The sequence below is a fragment of the Sceloporus undulatus genome, chromosome 5, assembly GCF_019175285.1.
Source record: "Sceloporus undulatus isolate JIND9_A2432 ecotype Alabama chromosome 5, SceUnd_v1.1, whole genome shotgun sequence".
NCBI classification, from domain to species: Eukaryota; Metazoa; Chordata; class Lepidosauria; order Squamata; family Phrynosomatidae; genus Sceloporus; species Sceloporus undulatus.
In genome coordinates, this window is record NC_056526.1 from 69,643,624 (window position 1) to 69,664,371 (window position 20,748).

The window sequence follows — 20,748 nt, forward strand, 5'->3', positions numbered from 1 at the left end:
GATGGAAGAGGGTGCCATCTTGGCCTTAGCCTTAGATAACAAAATGTGGTGGTCCTTTCTGAGATGTAGATCAGGCATTTGGAATGATGCAATGCTTTGGGAAGCTAATTGTTTTCAAGTAACCCTGGAGCTACATATTGTGGAGATGACTGATGCATGATGCAGGATCTACCGTCACTGTTACCAGTTTCACCATAATTACTGTTTCTGTCTGTCATGAAAATGTCATAAGTAAACCAAGGGAAATTGGACTTGAATTAAATTTAGGCCAGTGCCAACTCTGCCACCTTCCCTGAAGGTTTAAAGGGCTCCAACCAGAATGGAAATTGTGCCCATGTCCTTAATACCGTCTGGTATAAGGGAGTAAATCTTCATGTAGCTTTAAGAATCCTGTTTAAAAAAGCGAGGAGTCAGCTGGTTTCTAAGAATTTGTACCAAATGATGTGTGTTGTTGGGAGCGAATTCCCACCCTCACTTAGTCCCCATGCTGAAGAACATTGGGGTCCTGTCTACATTGCCCAAGATTCTCTGGGGCAGCCCAGAGTATCCTAGCTCCAAAGCTGTTCTAGCCTATACCTATTACCTGGGTCCTCTTTTCTTATGCCAGGCAGTTGTTCGTACAGATGTCCCGTTCTCCTGTTTAGCATGAATGGCACAGCAGTGAATTGCTTGCTCCTGAGGTCAGAACAAGATGCTCAGCCTCAATCACATGGCTAGGCACTTGGTTCTGACCTCAAAGTGAGTGACATACACCACCAGCAGCCATGCTGGGTGGCAGAGCAGGATGCATTTTAAACAGCAACCCGGCACCAGAATGGAGGGCTCCTGATTTTCCTGGAAGACCGAAAGTAAGCAGGGAGTTATTTAAACCCATTTTAAGAGATATACCACCAGTTTGGCACTGAATGGACCAGACTTTGTCTGGTCTCTTTGTGCCAGACTTGGGGTTTGGTCTCCCTGCCAAGAGGACAGAGGAAGGCCTGTTTATTTAGTCCATGTAAATGGGACCTGAGATAGTCTGAAGGGAAGCAACTCAAGGCAAATGAGGACTGGTACGTCAACTGCCTTCTCAAATATCAACATTTCCCTGGAAGCCTAAAAACAATATTTTTTGTATTGCCTTTGGCCCTTGATACTTTTGTAGGCTTGGAGACAGATGGGGTACTTGTTTGGATCATACCCTCTGTTGTTTGTTGTTCTTGAGAAAAGGAGCTCTACTGTGTGTAGAAACCCCTTCCTAGCCTTCTCTCCATACTCTGTGCCATCACAGTATAGCTGTACACACAGAGGCTACTATAGGAATGTAGGGAATGATGTTTATTTAACACCAAAAAAATATCATCAAGGGATTTTTCACATCAAAGGAATAAAGGACCTTGGACAAAGTTCAATCAGCAAAACAGAATGAGGAGGAAAGAACCATAAATGAGGGTAAATAATAGCTTTATATCTCATACATGCATACACAATTATATGAACACAGGGTAATACCTTTTTAAAATCATTCAGGCCTGGTTTTATTGCTGCCGGGGGGGGGGGGGGGAGGACGGAGTTGGTTTAGTCCAGTGGTTCTCAACCTTCCTAATGCTGAGACCCTTTAATACAGTTCCTTATGTTGTGGTGACCAACATAGCATTATTTTCATCTCAGTTCCTAAGACCATTGGAAATATGTGATTTCCAGTGGTCTTAGGCGACCCTGTGTCAGGGTCATTCAACCCCCAAAGGGGTTGCGACCCACAGGTTGAGAACCACTATAGGTTTTAAATTTTGTATGTCGTATTTTTAAAAACTTTTTACTGTTTTAATTGGATTATTTTAATTGTTTTTTAAAGTGTTGTTTACTGTAAGCTGCCTTGGGTCCCAACTTAGGAGAAAGGCAGGATAAAAATAAATAAATAAATAAATAAATAACAGCAGTGTCTAATATTCTTCAATCCTGATAATACTGGAGACAAAATAATAATAGCACAACTCAGATAACATCTAGTCCCTTGTACTTTGATTAATGGCCTAAATACCCTAAAAGGCACCAGATCCTGAATGATCTTGGAAGCTAAGAAGGATGCTCTAGTTAGTACTTGGATGGGAGATCAACAACAAATACTAGGTGATCTAGGCTATATTTCAAAGCAATGAATTGGCAAAACCACTTCTGAGTATTCCTTGCCTAAGAAAACTGTATGAAATTAATGGGGTCACCATAAGTCAAGAGGCAACTTGAAAGTTTCCTTCTTTAGCCTTCATTTCCTTCTTTAGCCCTCATTTCACCTGGGCTTTAATCCATTGTGGTAATGGAACTACATGGCCAGTGTGACAGATGTTTATTTCCTTACCCATCTTGTTTTACCTTTTGGCGTTTTCTAAAAAATCAACTCCATAATGCTTCCCAGCTTTCTGGATCAGGTTTTGAGAATTTTTGCAGGGTAACAATAGGAATAGGGAGATGCCTCTGTTTCTTGTTCCTTTTCTTGGCTTCTAAGCAGTCCCATCATCAACATGGTTTAAATCTCTTGTGTCGGATTCTTTTCCAGCATCAAATTTTAAGTGGAACACACTTAAGGTTGCATTTACACAGTGGTCAACAACTATGTAAACACAATTTAACAGCAACACTTAATTATTATTAATAATTTATAATGACTGCTAATCAAAAGAAATAGACAATCAAGTTTGCATTTACAAGCCAGAAAAATGCCACAGTTTGTTGAATTGCCAAAGGGAGTATTGTTTGGCCAAACTCTAAAAATTAATGATCCTAAATAGATCCTTAAACTATCCTGTACTTTTTAAAAAGTAAAATCAGTGCCATTTTAATGACTTCCTAACTATTTATTTGAAAAATTGTTAGTGAAAGAATTTTTGAGCTAATCTGTGTTGAACTATGGGAACAGAATGAGGTTGGTGTGCAAGAGGAGCTAAAGATCAATGCCAGGAGATGGAGTAAGCTCTACAGGTTTTTCTCATTGACCCTGTTCCATTTGGTGTGGCTGGAACACAAGGCAGAAATGTCCCTTATATCACCATTTCCAAATAGATGGGGCTGCATAAAATTGTAGCAGCAGCAACAACATATTTTGTGTCAGGCCTTACAGGTGCAATAAAGCAACTTTTGTCATGATGATCAGTCATAGACCAAAAGGCCCGTTTCCCCCCTTTCTGGCATCATCCTAATCAGATGATGCATGTCCCTGACCCCTGTAGTTCTGGATTTTCTAGAAAGATCTGGAGTCCTCTGTTCATGCACTGCCATAGATGTCTGCACAGGCATACCGCTGGGGCCCCTGGCAGTTCCACCACCGCCACAGATTGCTCAGAGATCAGAATGAGGCACCTAACTTTGAATTTGTAAACCGCTTTGATCCCAGGAAAAGCGGTATAGAAATAAAAGATTTTATTATTATTATTTATTAACCATGTGGCTGTTGTTGGGCCCATAGTGATGGTGGACATGCCAAGTGGCTCAACAGGACAGCTGTGGCGCTGCGGGAATGTAGGGCCAGGTAACAGAGGAGATCAGGACAGCTACAGAGCCAGGATACTGCAGGCTCCCTCCCAAGTATCCTGCCAGTGCAGACAGGCCTTAGTTTACTGTGAAAGATATTTGGATAGGTTGTTTTTCTGGGCTTTGGAGTGGTCCTGTTAAAAAAGCAATAATAGATAATTTGACTTGTATTTAAGAATATTTATAAACATTTGCTTAAATTGGCCTTTCAAATATGGCACATTGTCTAGCTAGCAGAGCTGTTTATAATTCAAGTCTTCTTCTTCGACTTTGCTTTTTAAACCTTGTGATTGTTTCTTCCAAAGACCTGTATTAGAAGCCAGAAGAAGAATGATCAGAGTCTTCAGAAAGCACTGATCAAGCACAATAACAATTGGATATTTTAAAAAACCGGAATAGTAATTTAAATTTGATTTCAGTGCTGCGGGATTCCAGCTAAATGTAAACCATTTTCTCTTTCCTTTCCCTTTTTCTTTTGCAGTTAATGAAAGAATTTCCTCTTCTTAGCATGTTCAACATCCATGAAAATTTGCTAGAAGCTCTGTTAGAGTTACAAGCATATGCGGACGTCCAGGCAGTTTTAGCAAAATATGATGGTGAGTACAAATATCTCTGGCTCTATGTGTGTAAATAAAAGAGAAATGACGGGGAAAAATATTCCTGTGGCAAAATCACTTTCTTGAGAAATTCCAGCTTCTGTCTATAGTTATACAGCTGTGTGCTTTTAAGCAATTCTAGGTTTTACCTTAAGCTGTCATATAATTTCATGTTCTTCATAAAGTGGAGAACTAGCTTCTGCAATAGGGTGTGTTTATAGATATGTAGAAACACAGAAATAGGTAACATTCTCTCCCATTTTCCCATTTTTATTGGCCTCATAAGAGTTTGATTGATTCTTGTAGGAATGAACCTGTAGATGTATTTCCCCCCTCCCCCAATCCATGAGTGGCTTCTTTGTATGTCTTCTAGCCTCACAGAAATTTTCCCTTTTAATATAACCATGATTTAAGATTAAATGAGAAGCACATAAATTAGAAATGTATCTTCCTCTTCTTTTTCCTCCCACTATTCACAATGTCATGAGCTCCCAAGGGGTTATTTCTGGAGGAGATGTGAACTTCTGCTGGGGGCTTTGTCTCTGTGTATTGAAGACAGGGCAACCTGATAGTGGGGGTGCGGGGACTGGTTTAAATGGCCTTTGTAGACATGCCCTGGGAGAATGTGATTTGCCCATCATCACCTAGTAGGTTTCCATGGCTAATTCTGATCTCCAGAGTAATTATCCAATGTTTAAAATCACTATACCATACTGTAATGAAATGCAGGTATACAATTCTTCTCTAATGCTTGCATTACAGTTAATACCTACTTTGCAGTTGCTTGCACAACAGAGGCTTGCACAGTTCAGTTGCTGAGTTTTTCATTGTGCGTTCCTGCTAAACAAAGAGCTGTGGGTAGTTTAGACTAGGCTAGACAGCCAGCATGATGTAGTGATTTAAGTGTTAGACTATGACTGTGGAAACCAGGGTCTGAATCCCAGCTGAGCCAAGTAAAATCCACTGGGTGATCCTAGGCATGTCACACTCTCTCAGCATCAGAGGATGACAATGGCAAATCCCTCTGAAGAAATTTGCCAAGAAAACCCCATGATGGTTCGCCTTTGGGTCACTGTAAGTCAGAAATGACTTGAAGTCAAACAACAACAACAGTAACAGACTGCAATATCAACTCAGAAGGAATGCAAAGGTTGCATTGCAGTGCTGGGTTATTAGGCTAGCCTTCTCTTAGTGTGCTAATTTAATATATGTTCTGTGTCAGTTTCTCCTTTGATGCATACGTGTAAGATGTCTCTGCCAAGCATCTGATGTAAAATACTTTTCTGGCAAGATCACCATACATTTCTGTATAATCTCCGGTGATTACATTGCAGAGTGTTCCTCCTCCACTCTCAACAAGCTATTACACAAGAAACCTTAGATTCCTGAAAAATTTGTTTAGCAAAATTTGCTTAGGTGTTCTTTCTAAGAGATCTATTTGCATCTCTGCTTCTGCCACCACAAACATTTATTTGTCATTGTTCTTTAATTTGTTACTTTTACTGTAACAACACTAGGGAAAATTTCTACAGAAACCCCAGTTTCTCTGGGTAGAATAACATTTGAACATAAATTCAGAGACAAGGTTAAAGGAGAAAAAACATTAATGACAATGGATGAACTCTGAAATCATGAAAGCATCCTTGGCAACAGTGCATGCCTTGCCACTGAGATTCCCCAGCAACCATGCTATCGACATCACCCTGTTGCCAAATGTGAAGTACAAAACAACAATCTGATGCTTAAAAAGATGCAATTTATTAGAGTTATTTAGCCAGATGAAATTTTTGTGCTGGATGTGCCAGAAAGGTTAAGTTAGCCTGGAATTATATATTTCCATAAAGTTCATGCTACTTGAGGCTGGTGAGTTTCAAAATGAGCCAAGAAGCACTCTATATATTGTGGATGCAACTCATTTCCTTCTGTTGTACAGCACCAAGTGTTTATTAGCTGCTGAAGAGTCCATAAGTTATTTATGGGAGCTTTGTTTTGGGGCTTCTTAGTTGTTGTGAATGTTTTCTTACTGTTGCCCTGGTGGACTCTCAGCTAAGCTGGAACATCCCTCTCTGTTGTCCTGCAGATTGGTGGAAATCTTTGTAAACAGGATTCTTAGAATACCATTTCCTAGCTACTGAACAAGTATTCGTGCTCTTGAGAGACTTTGATTAATGGTAGAGGCCCCAGATTATAAAAACTCCCTTCAAGTCTGGTTAAAAAAGAACTCAGGCAACCAGGCTGCAAAGAGCAGTTGGCTGAGGTAGAGAATTTGGAAATCCCATTTTCAATGGGCTAGATGAAGGATGCAGCCTCTCAGCCACAATTGGTCTCCAAGGCCATTTTTATGGCTCTAAGGGAACTTCCCAGATGTCTCACATGCTGAAATATCTTCATAGAAAAAGAAAATATTTTCATCCACTCTTGATGGATAGAGTTGCATCTGTACTGTAGAAATAATACATTCTGAACCCACTTTAAGTGCTGAAGCTCCACCCTTTGGAATCCTGGGATCTGTAGCTTTACAAGGTCTTTGGCTTTCTCTGCCAAACAGTGCTGGTGCTTCACAAAACTACAAATCCCAAGATCCTGTAGGTTGGCGCCATAGCAATTAAAACTGGTGTCAAATTGCATTATTTCTACAGTGTAGATGCACCATAGGAATGGTGGCTGGTGTCCAGTAGTTATATGACTCTGAGCTGAACCTTGTAACTTTTGGGAATCGAGTTTACTGTTGTTAGCAATGTAATGTGACCCCAAACCCTACCTTTTCATCCAAGCAATGCCCCAGTCCATTCCAGTGTCTAATATGGTGCAGATCAAGGCCTTGGGAAATTATGTTTGCAGCACTCTCCTGGTTGCAGGGCATGTTGAGAGAAACAGTTGTGGCAGGACTCTGAGGAGTGCCACCACTTGCAAGTTCTCAACATGGACCACCACTGGAAGGGCACTGCAAACATCATTTCACACAACCATGATCTGCAGTACCTCAGAAACCCTTTGACTGGGGTGCTGTCTGATTTAAAAAGTAGGACATTTTGGAGGGTTACACATATGTTGATGGGTGACTTGAAGGCACATACACACATCATCATCATCAGATATAGTTATGTCTGACAATGCATCTGTGTCAGCAATTTTTGTATAAAACAAGGGAACCCAATCCCCATATACCCATGGAAATTTATTTGCTTTTGTTATTATATCCAGCCCTCCATATCCATGGATTTTATACCCACATATTCAACCAACCATGGCTTGAAAACATTCCCCAAAAAGTGTAAATTCCAAAAAGCAAATCTTGATTTTGGCATTTTATATAAGGGATACCATTTCACTATGCCTCTGTATTTAATGCAACTTGAGTATCCACGAATTTTGGTATCCACAGGAGGTTCTGGAACCAAACTCCAGCGGATACCAAGGGCCCACTGTATATTTATTTTTAAATGTGTTTTTTTGTAACCAGAGTTACTGCTTATAATATACCTTGATCTGAGTTCTGTAATTTGACTGATGGGGAAAAGAGGGATGCTAAAATCTAAGCATCTTGTCTATTGTGGGAAGTCATAATAGGGTTACAGTACATGGGGAAAAGAGGGATCACTAAAATCCTAAACTAGATGAGTTTCTGGGTATGGGGAGCTTAGTAGTAGTAGTAGTAGTAGTAATAATAATAATAATGATGATAATGGATCTGTTCCAAACCTGAGCAAAAGAACAGCACACAACAGCAGCAATAGTGATGTTACAGTGCTATCCTGTATTTGGTAAATAGGACAAATGAATTTTGCACTGTAGACTGTTGCCCCATTATGACTTTCCACAATAGACAAGATGCTTAGATTTTAGCACCCATACTCAGATAACTCAAACCTTTAGGTTAAGGATCTTTCTATGCTATTGTTATAATTAATCTGGTGAAATATATTCTCCACAGGACTCATCATTTGCTATAAGCCTTAATGTAACATCAAATTGTTTTCCGTTAAAGCATCTATTTCTAATGGTACTGAGTGCATATTGTTTGTTAATCTCAATAATAATATGTTTTGGCTGCTGGATTCTGACCTCAATAGTATAGTGAAAATGGAGATCTTAAGATCTTTGCTTCTCAAGGAATCTCTTTTCACAGCATTTATAACAAGTGTTGTTGTTTTTTAGAAAAGTGCTGATAAAATATCTTGCTTTTATATGAAAAAATGGACTCCCCACTCACTTGTTTTATGATAAGTGAGTGTACTGAAATGTGAGGAGAGCAAAAGCTTATCTTTGGCATTTGAGCTAGGCCTTAGAGGCATAAAATGATTTTGAGGCACATTTGAGACACAGAGCAAAACTGCTGAACTAGACATTATGGTGCAATCACATTTATTTATTTTTCTGCTCCTGCCACATATCACCTGGGTAGCAAGGAGGTGTCTTCCTGTAAAAGGGATGCCTGCGTGAATAAAGCTGAGATCTTACCTAGCTTATCTCTGCGTGGTCTTTTGCTTTAGGCACTTTTCTCCTAGGTAGATCTATTCCAGTATCTGTAGATTCTCTGGGGTAGTGGCCAACAGAATGACAAAGTGAAATGGGAGGAAAGGTTCAGCTTTTAAAATGAAAACTCTGTAGGAGCATCATGTTATACATGAATGTGGCAAATACATGAACAATAAACCCTATGCATGTACTGTATGTACTGCACAAGGGATCCCAGGATGGTGTTATGTAATATGTAAAATAGGCAAATATAAGTATCAATGCTCTAAATCTAATTGCTAGCCCAACTAAAATAGTTCCATTCAATTACTGGAATTTACATACATGTTGACTTAACCATTCAGCAGTTGATTTAGTGGTACTAAAATACTTGGACCTAGCACTTTTTAATTTAAGCTGATAAAAAAGTACACAATGCATATAGGAGCTACAACCAACAACATTTAAAACACATGGGTAAATATGTTAATCAGATCTAATTTGGTCAAGGACTATATTTCTGGGTTTTCCTTCATTGCTTAAAAATACCGAGGAATTACAAAATTACGTTTCCTAATACAACCATGGAAAGAATACAAGTCTACTAGTAAACTTCCGGATTTGATTTTGTTAAGCTTAATGGTACTTCCTCACTTTTTTTTCTCTCCACAGATATAAGTTTACCAAAATCTGCCACAATATGCTACACAGCTGCTCTTCTCAAAGCAAGAGCTGTCTCTGACAAGTAAGTCCAGAAGAATATCTGTGCCATCTGGGAACTTGGCTATTGGTTTCATAGCTGGAGGACCCTTCACCCTGACAAGAATAAGTTTGTGCTGCCCTAAATTTGCAATATATACTTGATAACCAAGAAATGATTTTATATTTTGTTGTCACATAATGAAATGTCACTTGAGTTTCTTACTTGCGTACTGCATGGATAACGGCTACAATCACTATCTACATATTATTGCATTGGTTTAGAAAAAAACACACACAACTAGGAAATGGGATTTTGTTGGCTGCCTTCCTCTTCTGTACAAAAACAAAAATACTATAAACGTAATTTTGGCAACTTATCCTGACCAGCAGGATGATAACTGTGTGTTTGTGAGTGGGGGACCTGTTTTTTCTTTGAGAGAGAGCCCAAGAATTTAGGGCGTAAGAGTTCCTGGCAGACAAGGAATGCATTACCAGTGTGGTCTGTAAGGAGCAGAGTGCTTAGTCCTCCCACATTGCTGCTCCCAAAATTGAGAAAAGATGCACGGATTCCACAGGTTGGGGGAATCTGCATCACCTTATAGGATGGGCTCCTATGAGCCAGTTCTCCAAAGTGGAAGCTCTCAGATCCCAAGGAGTCACAGCACACACTTGTGACCAGGGTCTTAAGAGCATGGCCCAAGCAGAGTGGGAAAGCCAGCTTTCCTTCTTGCTTTATTTTTTATTTTTTTACAATTTTGCTATGAATAGTCTGTACACTTCAAGACCTGAGTAATTTTTTTTCTTTCATTCTTTTTTGTCCTGTAGATCGCCAGTACCAACTGCAACATCTTTCCTCCCTACACAGCGACTCCAGCTTGGGAGGGCAGGACTAGGTTTGTCACAGCTTTCCCTGTGGTGTCTGCCTGCCAAGTACAGCTATGGAGTTAGCCGTGGGGTGTGAGGTGAGAAAGAGATTGCATGGTCTGGGTATCCACCCCTCCCCATTCACTGGGGCAGATGCTGTTTGCCCACAGTTACGGGTATGCATACTTTCAGGAATGGGTGCAGCTGAAAGCAGATCACTCACTACTGCTTCTGTACCAAGCTGTCATCTCAGCCTGTCCCTGCGGCACTGGGTTGAGAACTTCTCCAAACCTTCCCAAAAGATTTTTTTTTAATGAAGAAAACACTCTTGAATAATCACTGGCATAATTTTTCTTCCCCCTTTCCCATGCTTAAGAGGTTTTTGTCCTGATTTTTTAAAAAAAATAAATAAACAGAAACAAAAAGCACATAAAGCAAGTTTAGACAAGATGAAGAGGAAGAGAGAAATGTGTCTCTTTGTACATTGTCTGTGATTAGTTGCAAATATGGGTCTGACTTGTTCTGGGACTTTGCATCTTTGACTTTGTGCTGGGAATTTGCTTGTATAGAATGTCCTCTTGCATTGAAAGATTGGGAGAGGGATAAGAAACTTGTTGACACTGCTTTCACAGACCCCTACTACTTATATCCTTTTAAAAAAAAAATCTCCTGCTGATTCTGAGGTTGACCTCCATGCTTCTGTTGCCTTTTTTCTTTACAGATTTTCTCCTGAGGCAGCTTCAAGACGAGGGCTGAGCACAGCAGAGATGAATGCAGTAGAAGCTATTCACAGAGCAGTAGAATTTAATCCACATGTGCCAAAAGTGAGTTTGTTACGAGTGTCTTCTATAATTTGAAGCCAGAACCAGGCTTAAAAAATCAGGGTGATAAAAAGGTAGATAAAAATAATCAGGGTGAGGGCTCCCCACAAATCCTAGAGGGCTGCACCTACTATATTTTCTGCCATATAAGAGTACTTTTTAACCCAGGAAAATCTTCTCAAAAGTTGGGGGTCATCTTATATGCCGGGTGTCATCTAATAGGGCAGACTGGAGAATCTGCGGTCGCCGCATATGGTGGGGGGAGCTCAAAAATGGCCGTGGGCACATCCCCGCTGTATGCGGTGATCGTATGAAAGCAGCTACTGCTCTGATAGTCTTGGAGACAGGGAGGGCTGGGCAGGCAGGGAGAGCTGACCAGTCCAAGCAGGCTTTGTATACAACAAGATATCCTGCTAAGTACCTGCATGTCATAAGCATTTGAATTAAAATTACCTTATTGAAATCAAATCTGATTTTTAAAAAAAAATTTATTTGGTGTGCGTTGGAAGAGGGGTAGTCTTATATGGCGAGTATATCCCAAACTCTATATTTTAACTGGAAAAGTTGGGGGTCGTCTTATACGCCCAGTCGCCTTATATGCCAGAAAATATGGTACTTCTTTTACCCCCAGCCACACCTTGCCAGTGCCCCCCCCCCCACATTTATAACTTTAAAAATAGGTGTGCAGATGGATGCTGCCAGCAAACTCATTTAGATCCCAAGCACACTGCAGAAAAAAATCCAGTTTGAGACTGCTTTAACTGTCCTGTTCTTAGTATTGCCATTGAATTGTGCTGGTGTCACACTAAATTTATGAGTGGTCTTTGCAAATCTTGTATTTAAGGTGAGGAAAGGTGATAAAAAGTGCTGTGATGCTGTTGTTTTTTTTACCTTTGATGCCTACCTCATACATACTTTGAGGCCATGAACTGGCATAGATACATCAACTCACCTTTAGTTTAACAGTATCTCTGAATAGGAAGTTCCAGTTCTACCTGGAAAATATGTTCTAGTATTGACACTAGTATTCATGGACACCTTTCTCTGTAGAACCCCTACATTACTTACCTTTTCTTCTTCTAATTTAACCCTTTCAGTCCTTCTTCCATCTTGCCTCTGCAGTAACTATTGCAGCTGCTAAATTGTTACATATGTAAAAAATTAATCCTATTTTAATGCTCTCTTCTGTATATTTTCTATAAATATATACATATATAAATAAAGGAATGCAAAAGGATAATAAGGAGAAAAATAGTGGAAAGCATGTGCTGAAATGAAATTGTCAGTAACTAGAGCAAACCTACTGCATCATTACGGATATGGTAGATCATTGCGTATTTAAGTTCCATTGATTCGATGCCTTAAGTATAAAAATACAACACAAAAAATGAACATGAACCTAGATTCTACATCACAGCCCCATAGCTTTACTGCAAAAATGCAGTGAAACTCTGTTAGTGAATTGCAAAGATGTGTATCTGGACACTGGCAAGAGTGCTGATGTGTATCAGATGCTTCCAATGTGCACTAGGCACTTCTGATAAGCATCAGGCACTTCTGATGTGCATCAGGCACTTCTAATGCACATTGGACATTTCTGTTGCCTCTGGCACATCTTAGCCAGTATTCCAAATCCCATAGGGAGTGCCCTTGATGCGCATCTGTGGCCATTGCACATTGGGGTTATTAAACAGACTATCATTGTGAGATGGACACCAGTATGTTGTAATGTCATAGCAGTCCATAGGTGAATGCAGACATGCTCAGTTCTGTTTCTTGCACCCATGTGTCCACTTACAAGGATCAAAATCCCATGTTGAATTCCAGCCAGGTTTTTTTTTTAAGTTACAAAAGAAAAATAAAGGAAAATCAACAGCAAAACTAAGATTTAACAAATGGTTATCATTTTTGAAACTAAGGATTGAAAGTTTAGGAGAATAAAAAGGGCTTAATCTAGTGGCCAAAGACTAGAATACAGTCTTTCTCAGGAGGGTGTTCTGTACTCAAATTACAACTATTGAAAAGACTGAAGAGTAAGAAAGATCTTATCCTATATTTTCCTCTGGTTCCCCAAAGAGTTATCGAGCACCCTTTGCCATCTGTGAGCATATTTTCATTCTTGGGATACATCTGTAATTTAATATCAAGTGACACTGGTGACATTTTATGGTTGATCCATTGGTCCAAATTGGATCATCTGCACTGCTGGTGACACAGGCCCTTTGCGAAATTTCAGGTGAGGACTCTGTTCCTCCATGCCCTTTAAATAATTGTGTTCTATCTTTCTGTTACAGTATCTTCTAGAAATGAAAAGCTTAATATTGCCTCCTGAACATATTTTGAAGAGAGGCGACAGTGAAGCAATAGCTTATGCTTTCTTTCACCTTCAGCACTGGAAAAGGGTCGAGGGGGCACTGAATCTCTTACATTGTACGTGGGAAGGCAGTAAGTAATTCACTTTCTAAGAGGCATACGGCAAGAGATAAATGCTGAATGCTACAATTGCTCGTTTTCATTTTATATGCCGAAACTCTAAGGGCACCAGATCCTGTCTGATCTTGAAAGCTAAGCAGGGTCAACCCTGGTTAATACTTAGATGGGAGACTGCCAACACATACCAGGTGCTGTAAGCTATATTTCAAAGGAGGCAACTGGCAAAACTAGCTCTGAGTATTTCTTACCTAAGAAAAACCTATGAAATTTATGGGGTCACCATAAGTCGACAGGTGATTTGAAGGCACATATCACACATACAACCTTGCAATGGAAAGCTCCTGCACAGTTTCAAGTCAGTCATACTAATGTCTGGTCTAGCAATATCTACTTGCACAAAGAGGTTCTACTGCATGCAAGTGGTCTTTTCTGATTATTTTTGTTTGTTGAAAGAGGGATCTTTAAAAAGACTTTACATTCACACTTAGTACCTATATTATGTATATAATGTTGGAGCAATAGCAAAGAGAGGCTTGAATTCTGTGGCTAGTTTTAAAGTAGACCCATTAAATCAGTGGGCTTTACTTATGTGTTGACTTACCATTCAACAATACATTGAATGAATCTGGTGTAGTTGGGATTGACCAACAGGATTGCAGACACTATTCTTAAGTTTACATAGCCAAGTATGACCATCTGGATGCAAAGGGTGATAAATAAAAAAAGCTAGATAGAAGGAAATACACCCCAACACAATATATGCCAACACAAGTGCATGCACTGCTGTCTTTGTCCATGCCATCTGCTCCTCGTCACACAGCTGCCATACATAATGGCACAGTTCAATGCCAAGCATTGGAACATGGAGACCAAGAAACTAGATTAAGACAGTTTCCTACTTAATCCAGTAGGTGGCTCTCGTTTGTGAAAATAAATAAATCACACCATAATCTGGAAGTGAGCAGGCCTTAAAAACCCTAAAGGAAGCAGATTTTGTCTGATCTTGGAGGCTAAGCAGGGTGAGCTCTGGTTAGTACTTGGATGAGAGGCCACCAGTGAATACCAAGTGCTGTAGGCTATATTTCAGAGGAGACAACTGGCAAACATATCTCTGAGTATTCCTTGTCTAAGAAAACCCTATGGAATTCATGGGGCTGGTGTAAATCAATTGGTGTTTGAAGGGATGTACAGTACATACACAATCTGGAAGTGATATGTAGCACTTGAAGGACACCCATACAAATGCTATGCTTTGTAAAAATGTTTATATTTTGTGATATATTTGCAATCAGTTATTGCAGCTACAAAATTACGGCTACATTCTCAATTGATTTATTTAAAATACTAATATTACCAGAGTTCTCAAAACAGTTTACACAGTAAAATTGAACAGCGGTTAAAAGATCTTAAGGCGCCTCCAGATTCTTGAGTGTGTTAGGAGGCTACTGGCAGTTGTGGTATTGGTTGCTGTATTTCTTGGGGCTTTTTAAAAGGATATACTGTATCCAAATGATGTTTTTGTTGTTCTGTATTATTTTCTAATACCTATATTCAGCTGCAGCATTTCATTACTACTGTACATTCAAATGAGTCTCTTTTTAATTCCAAGACATATTGAACAATGAAGTCTCCTCTTCTCCTTTGAATATATACACACACACACACACACACACACACACACACAGAGAGAGAGAGAGAGAGAGAGAGTGTGTGTGTTTCAATGCATAATTGCAATGACACTTTTGCACTATAATGCTAAAAAAACAAAATTCAGAGAGAACAAAATTTGGCCATGCCATAGAAAGGAATGTGTGGATCCAAAGGCAGCAACAAACCAGAAACACACACTTTAAACTAATCTGGAAGAACCTGTAATTGTCAAGTTTCCATAGAGTTTTGCTTGTGTTTCTCTTAGAATGTTGTATGATGTATTGAGCAAGTGATATAAAAAGACCTTCTCAATGAGCTTCATGACTGAGTCTGTCTTTCAGCTTCCCCCATTCCTAGTCTTGGCACTAGGCCAGTGCTTCTCAATTATTTTCTGTCATGCCCCCCCTAGGAAGAAGAAAACATTTCGCGCCCCCCCCCCCCGCGTGACTGTAAATAGTATCATAGAAATCCAATATGACAGTATTTGCCGAGATCAAACGAGCCCCCCTTTACGGAGCCTCGCGTCCCCCCTGGGGGGGCGCGTCCCACTCTTTGAGAAGTACTGCACTAGGCACACTACCCTGGGGAGACCTTTAGCGGCCACCGTGAATAACCCTCCCCAGCTATTGGTATGTTCTCATTTCATATGTACAGTATAGTTACAGGGACAGCTCTTGACTAATATTTTCCTTAGTGAATGATGTCTGTGGGACCAGAAAGAGACTAACAGTCTGATGATTTCTTAGCAGCAAAAACTACATTTTGCCAGAATGCACTCTTCATATTCCCGCCCCCCATTCCCTAGGGAGAGATGAGGGACAATTTCACTGTATTATCCCAGACCTGTTTTAGACCAGGAGGTCAAAATTATGGGTGCCCGCTCATCATAAGGTGACAACGTGGAATTGGATGTCAGGAAAATTAACTTGAAGTTTATACAGTGTGGTATTACTGTATTCAATATGTTATGATTATCCTAGCAACTGAAAATGTTTTCTGCAATATTTATATACTAATTTGTTATTCCTCAGTGTCTTCAAAGCTTCAAATAATGCCATAGTTAGTCTAAAATGGCATATTTAATTGCAGTATTAGCACAGTGCATGTGATGTCAAAATTAGCATCAAAATATCATAAAAACACATTTCTTGCCTCTGAAAAATGTATTGCAAATGCTTTATTAAATCAATACCAGCTTCTATAATCTTCCAAAAGTGAATGTTTCCCTCCTTTTTAGCTTTCAGAATGATCCCTTATCCATTGGAAAAGGGGCACCTTTTCTATCCTTACCCCATCTGCACAGAAACAGCAGATAGAGAACTGCTTCCATGTAAGTAAGAGATTTTTAAAATCTTGTTTAAAATCTTGTTAAAATCTCAACTCCAGTTCAGCAAAAGAAAAAAGCTATTTGTCTACGACAGGCCTTCACAAGCAAAATGTACTCTTGATTTAAAAGCATGTACTGTATATTGAAGATAATAAAACATACTGCTCTGTCCTGCCAGAGAGCTGTCATTGAACAGGATGCATCAGCCACCTTTGAGTATGACCATGAAAAATGACGTTCTTGAGCTTACTTAGGAAGGAAGACCTCCGCTTTGATGAATAATGAGAATGTTGTTACACTGCCATACACATATGAATTGGCACTTTAGACAAAGACCACAGTTTCTGCATTTGGGCAAGGAATAAAACTAAAAGCAGGTGATGGTTCCCCACCACCACAACCATCTTTGGATGGAAAAGGAAGACGTATTTTGTCTTCGCCTGCTTTACTTTACCATGCCAGAACTGAGAAATAATCGAAGTTGGTTCTCTGCATACAAACCACTTTGAGGATTGCCAGGCAGGCCTTTTTATCTATGTCAAGATTGTTAGTGAAGAAAGCATGTATTGTTTTGTCATACAAATGTGCACAGTATTCAACTGCTGCCAGGGTCAATCTGCAGGAAAAACAGTTTCTGTAGCACCTGAATGGTGATAATTTGTAGCTATGCAGACGAATGGTCACATAATCATTGCACTCTTGTCTGTAGAAGTGCTTGTCAAGGCCTTGGTGATGAATGACGCACTCCCCTCTCCTTCCTAAAACGTTTTCAAAAGTTTTCATTTTTTTATATAATAGAAAGGCTCTCCCCTTCATCATTTCTTCCCTCCCACATCCACTGCTCCCCCATTACTCCATCCATCCCTGGTGTTGGAAGTGGCTATACAGCCTTTTGATTTCTGTAACAAAGAAGGGAAGGAAATCCAAAAGGTACCAAGAGACTTCTTACAGGAGAACTCTGTGTCTATTACACATGTCACTATAAATGGAATGGAAATACTGTAGTTTGAAACATACAAGGTGCACTACAGGAAAGAATCATTTATGATAGAAGCTTTCTTGACTGCACAATCTTTGGCTGATATTTCTTTCCTCACAAAGAAACCATGGCAAGATTTTTCCCCTCCATTCTTTTCTGCTCTCCCTAATGATAACCCCCACCATTTAGCCAAAAGGCTGTACAGATTTAGTCTCCTTTAGCTGAAAGGCTTGGGACCATTATTGTTTTGAAATATGGATTTTGTTGGTATTTTTGAATATTTGCATATACATAATGAATTATTATTATTATTATTATTATTATTATTATTATTATTATTATTCTGCTTAATCTCTAGGAATCCAAGCACATTACAACAGTAAAACAAAATACAGTTAAAAGAGAATACATTAAAAATTCCAAGATCCCCATCCCTCCCCCCAGTCATAAAAACATAATTAAATGCTAAAAGGAGATTAAACCAAGAAAAGAGGTTTAAAACATTAATATACAATAATGTATATTAAAATGAATAAAGATAAAGATGGGGGATAATGGGAGAAAAAGGAGGGGGGGAGGCAGGTCAGCAAGGATGTTCTAGTCTGGAAAGGCCTGCCAGAAGAGATCCGTCTTATTAGCCTTCTTAAAGGTTTCGAAGGTGGTCATCTGACGGATCTCGTTCCAGAGTCTAGGAGCAGCTGCTGAAAAGGAACGCTGGGTCATGGCAGAGAGTCTAGTCCTCTTTGGTTGAAGCAGATTCTTCCCAGCAGAAAGAAGAGTGCGGGTTGGATTATATGGGAGAAGGCGCTCCTGCAAGAAGTCAGGACCCAGGCCATGTAGGGCTTTAAAAGTTAAAACCAACACTTTGTATCTTGCCCGGAAGTTAATAGGCAGACAGTGAAGGGATTTTAAAACTAGTGTGATGTGGGCAAATCTAGATGTGCCAGTAACCAGCCTGGCTGCCATATTCTGTACCAATTGAAGTTTCTGAACTTTACACAAAGGTAGCCCCATGTAGAGTGCTTATCTTGGAGATCAGACCCAAGTCTAGACAGGAAATTAATTTTTCTTAGAATGATGTTCAAGATGAAATATTTGGGGTGAAGTTCATTGAACCAAGTCCCAGAAACTGAAAAATAAATAAGGTTCAAGAATAACTTGGCACTTCTGTTTTGCTTACCTATTTTGCATTATACTTTTCTTGCAGCATTCCACGAAGTCTCTGTTTACCCCAAGAAGGAGCTTCCTTTCTTTATTCTCTTCACTGCTGGGTTATGTTCCTTCACAGCTATGCTGGCCCTTCTGACACATCAGTTCCCAGAGCTAATGGGTGTCTTTGCAAAAGCTGTGAGTAGTTTCTCCTTCCGATCCCACTTACTTTGGTAGGTGTGTATCTGTGTGTGTGAGTGAGAGAGGGAGAGAATAAATAAAACAAGGTCTGTGAAGAATAATTCCTAGATTAGATGTTTATGATGTAGCACAGACAGTTGTGTCTTTGAGACTATCATAATTCTATAATAGTGGCTAGAATCCTATATCAGCTACTTAATTAAACATATTTAACTAAGGCCCTGGACAAACGGGCCCTGTAGCACACCCTGGCAACATGCTAGGGTTGCCTCGGGGCACCGTTTCTAGATGCCCCACAACCCTAGGACGTCACCAGGATGTCACAGCTGTGCAGTGCCATATACATGGCACGTATAGCTGTGACGTCACGGCTGCACACCTTCCAGACAGGCGTGCGTGGCAGCGCCGTCCTTGCGCCGCTGCAGGCAGTTTGCAGCGGCGTGAAATGGAGCCGCTTTTTAGCGGTCCTTTTGCTTCCGCATAGCCGCACCGTGCAATTTGGAAGCTGCAGCACTGTTATGTGGAAAAGAGAGTCGGCCGCTGGCCGCCTCTTTCTGACAGTCTGTACCCCGCCTAAGTAACCTCTTCTAGCCTGACCCCATGAAACCTGATGGAAATGTCATTCATCTATGCTCCAGTCACTGGCAGAATGGACCTCCTCCCAACTCCCCTTCCATACACCTGGGCCTCTTTCTCAGCTTCTACCCACACTATGGCCATAAAAAAGTGAACAAATTACAAGTGCTGAGGGCCCAATGTGGCTCTGAAACTGAGGATGGAGGAACTGGGGCTTCACCTTATGTCCCTGTCTTTTATGTACATTTGAAGACATCCATTCTGGAAATAAAACAGGGAAGGGATGCAAACCCCACGAGGGCACTATTTCTTTTGGGTGTTCAGTTTGGTAGAGAATTGTCAAGACAGCCAATATATCCTAGGCACCCTGAGGCCTTGACACTTATTTTCTCAAACACCTCATATTAAACTTTTAATGAGAGCCAACATGGTATAGTGGTTTGAGTGTTGGACTGTGACTCTGGAGACAAGGGTTTGAATCCTGGCTCGGCCATGTAAACCCACCGGGTGACCTTGGACAAGTCACATTCTCTCAGCCTCAGAGGATGGCAGTGGCAAACCTGCTCTGAAAAAATTTGCCAAGAAAACCCTATAACATTTGCCCTGCATTACAGTCATGGCCTCAGGGTTGCCATACAACTGAAACTACTTGAAAGCACACAAGAACAAAGACTTTTAATGACATCTTTCCAGAGCAGAACAAGACAAAAGGAGTTCCTAGTATGTTTCTAGCATAGAAGCACACCAATACTTTTTGTTGCTAATGGAATAGATGGCCAAGGGCTTGATGCATGTGGCTGCATCCAGGATGGAAATGCCAAGAGGGAAAATGATCAAAAGCAAGCACAAATTCTTACCTAAATAGAAATCTCAAAGGTACATTGGAGGGAGGGAGAGTAACATCAAGGGAATACCCATTTTCTTTATTTGTACATTTCAAATGTACTTGGTTCAGTTTGGTGATTCTGGCCTGAATAACATTTGCTTATCTGAAGTGTGGCAATAGTGAGTTGGAGCAGGTTGAAATAGATTACAAGCCATCGTTGTTTATCAGTTTATCCAGGGCATTATTATTATTATTATTTTAAAATCCAACTTTTATAGCGCAGTTTTCCCTCCAGAGTTTGTTGTTCAAATGAATGCTTAAACCAAACAGCAACCCAGTGCACTAGAAAGTAATTTGCATTCAGTTTGGTTTATGAAGCGCTTTATTAGTTGGCTTTCTTGCAGATCCTCAGGAAATGGAATGGAAGTGCTATCCCATTAGTGTTAATACTGCCAATATGTAAACTAGAAATGTAATAATCACAAGGCATGATTATGAGAAGCTAGTCTTGATGAACAGTGCAGCAAAAAAGAGATTCTTATTCAAGAAATTTCTCAAGAAGCATGATTTGGTCATGTTTACATTTATATGGCAGAAAAACCAAAATGAAGAAAGTGAAATGAGAAAGTAAGCGAGAAATAAGTTCATTAATGTAAGAGAGA

The 20,748-nt window shown here is 40.0% G+C and overlaps 1 protein-coding gene across 1 annotated transcript in view; it reads left to right on the forward strand.

Moving 5' to 3' along the window:
* ST7 (suppression of tumorigenicity 7) overlaps window positions 1–20,748 on the forward strand; it is a 130,444-nt gene that overhangs the window by 108,418 nt on the left and 1,278 nt on the right. The window contains 6 exon segments of the mRNA XM_042469041.1: window positions 3,986–4,100; window positions 9,231–9,303; window positions 10,846–10,948; window positions 13,240–13,390; window positions 16,266–16,358; window positions 18,542–18,681. Coding sequence (XP_042324975.1) covers window positions 3,986–4,100; window positions 9,231–9,303; window positions 10,846–10,948; window positions 13,240–13,390; window positions 16,266–16,358; window positions 18,542–18,681 — 675 coding nt within the window.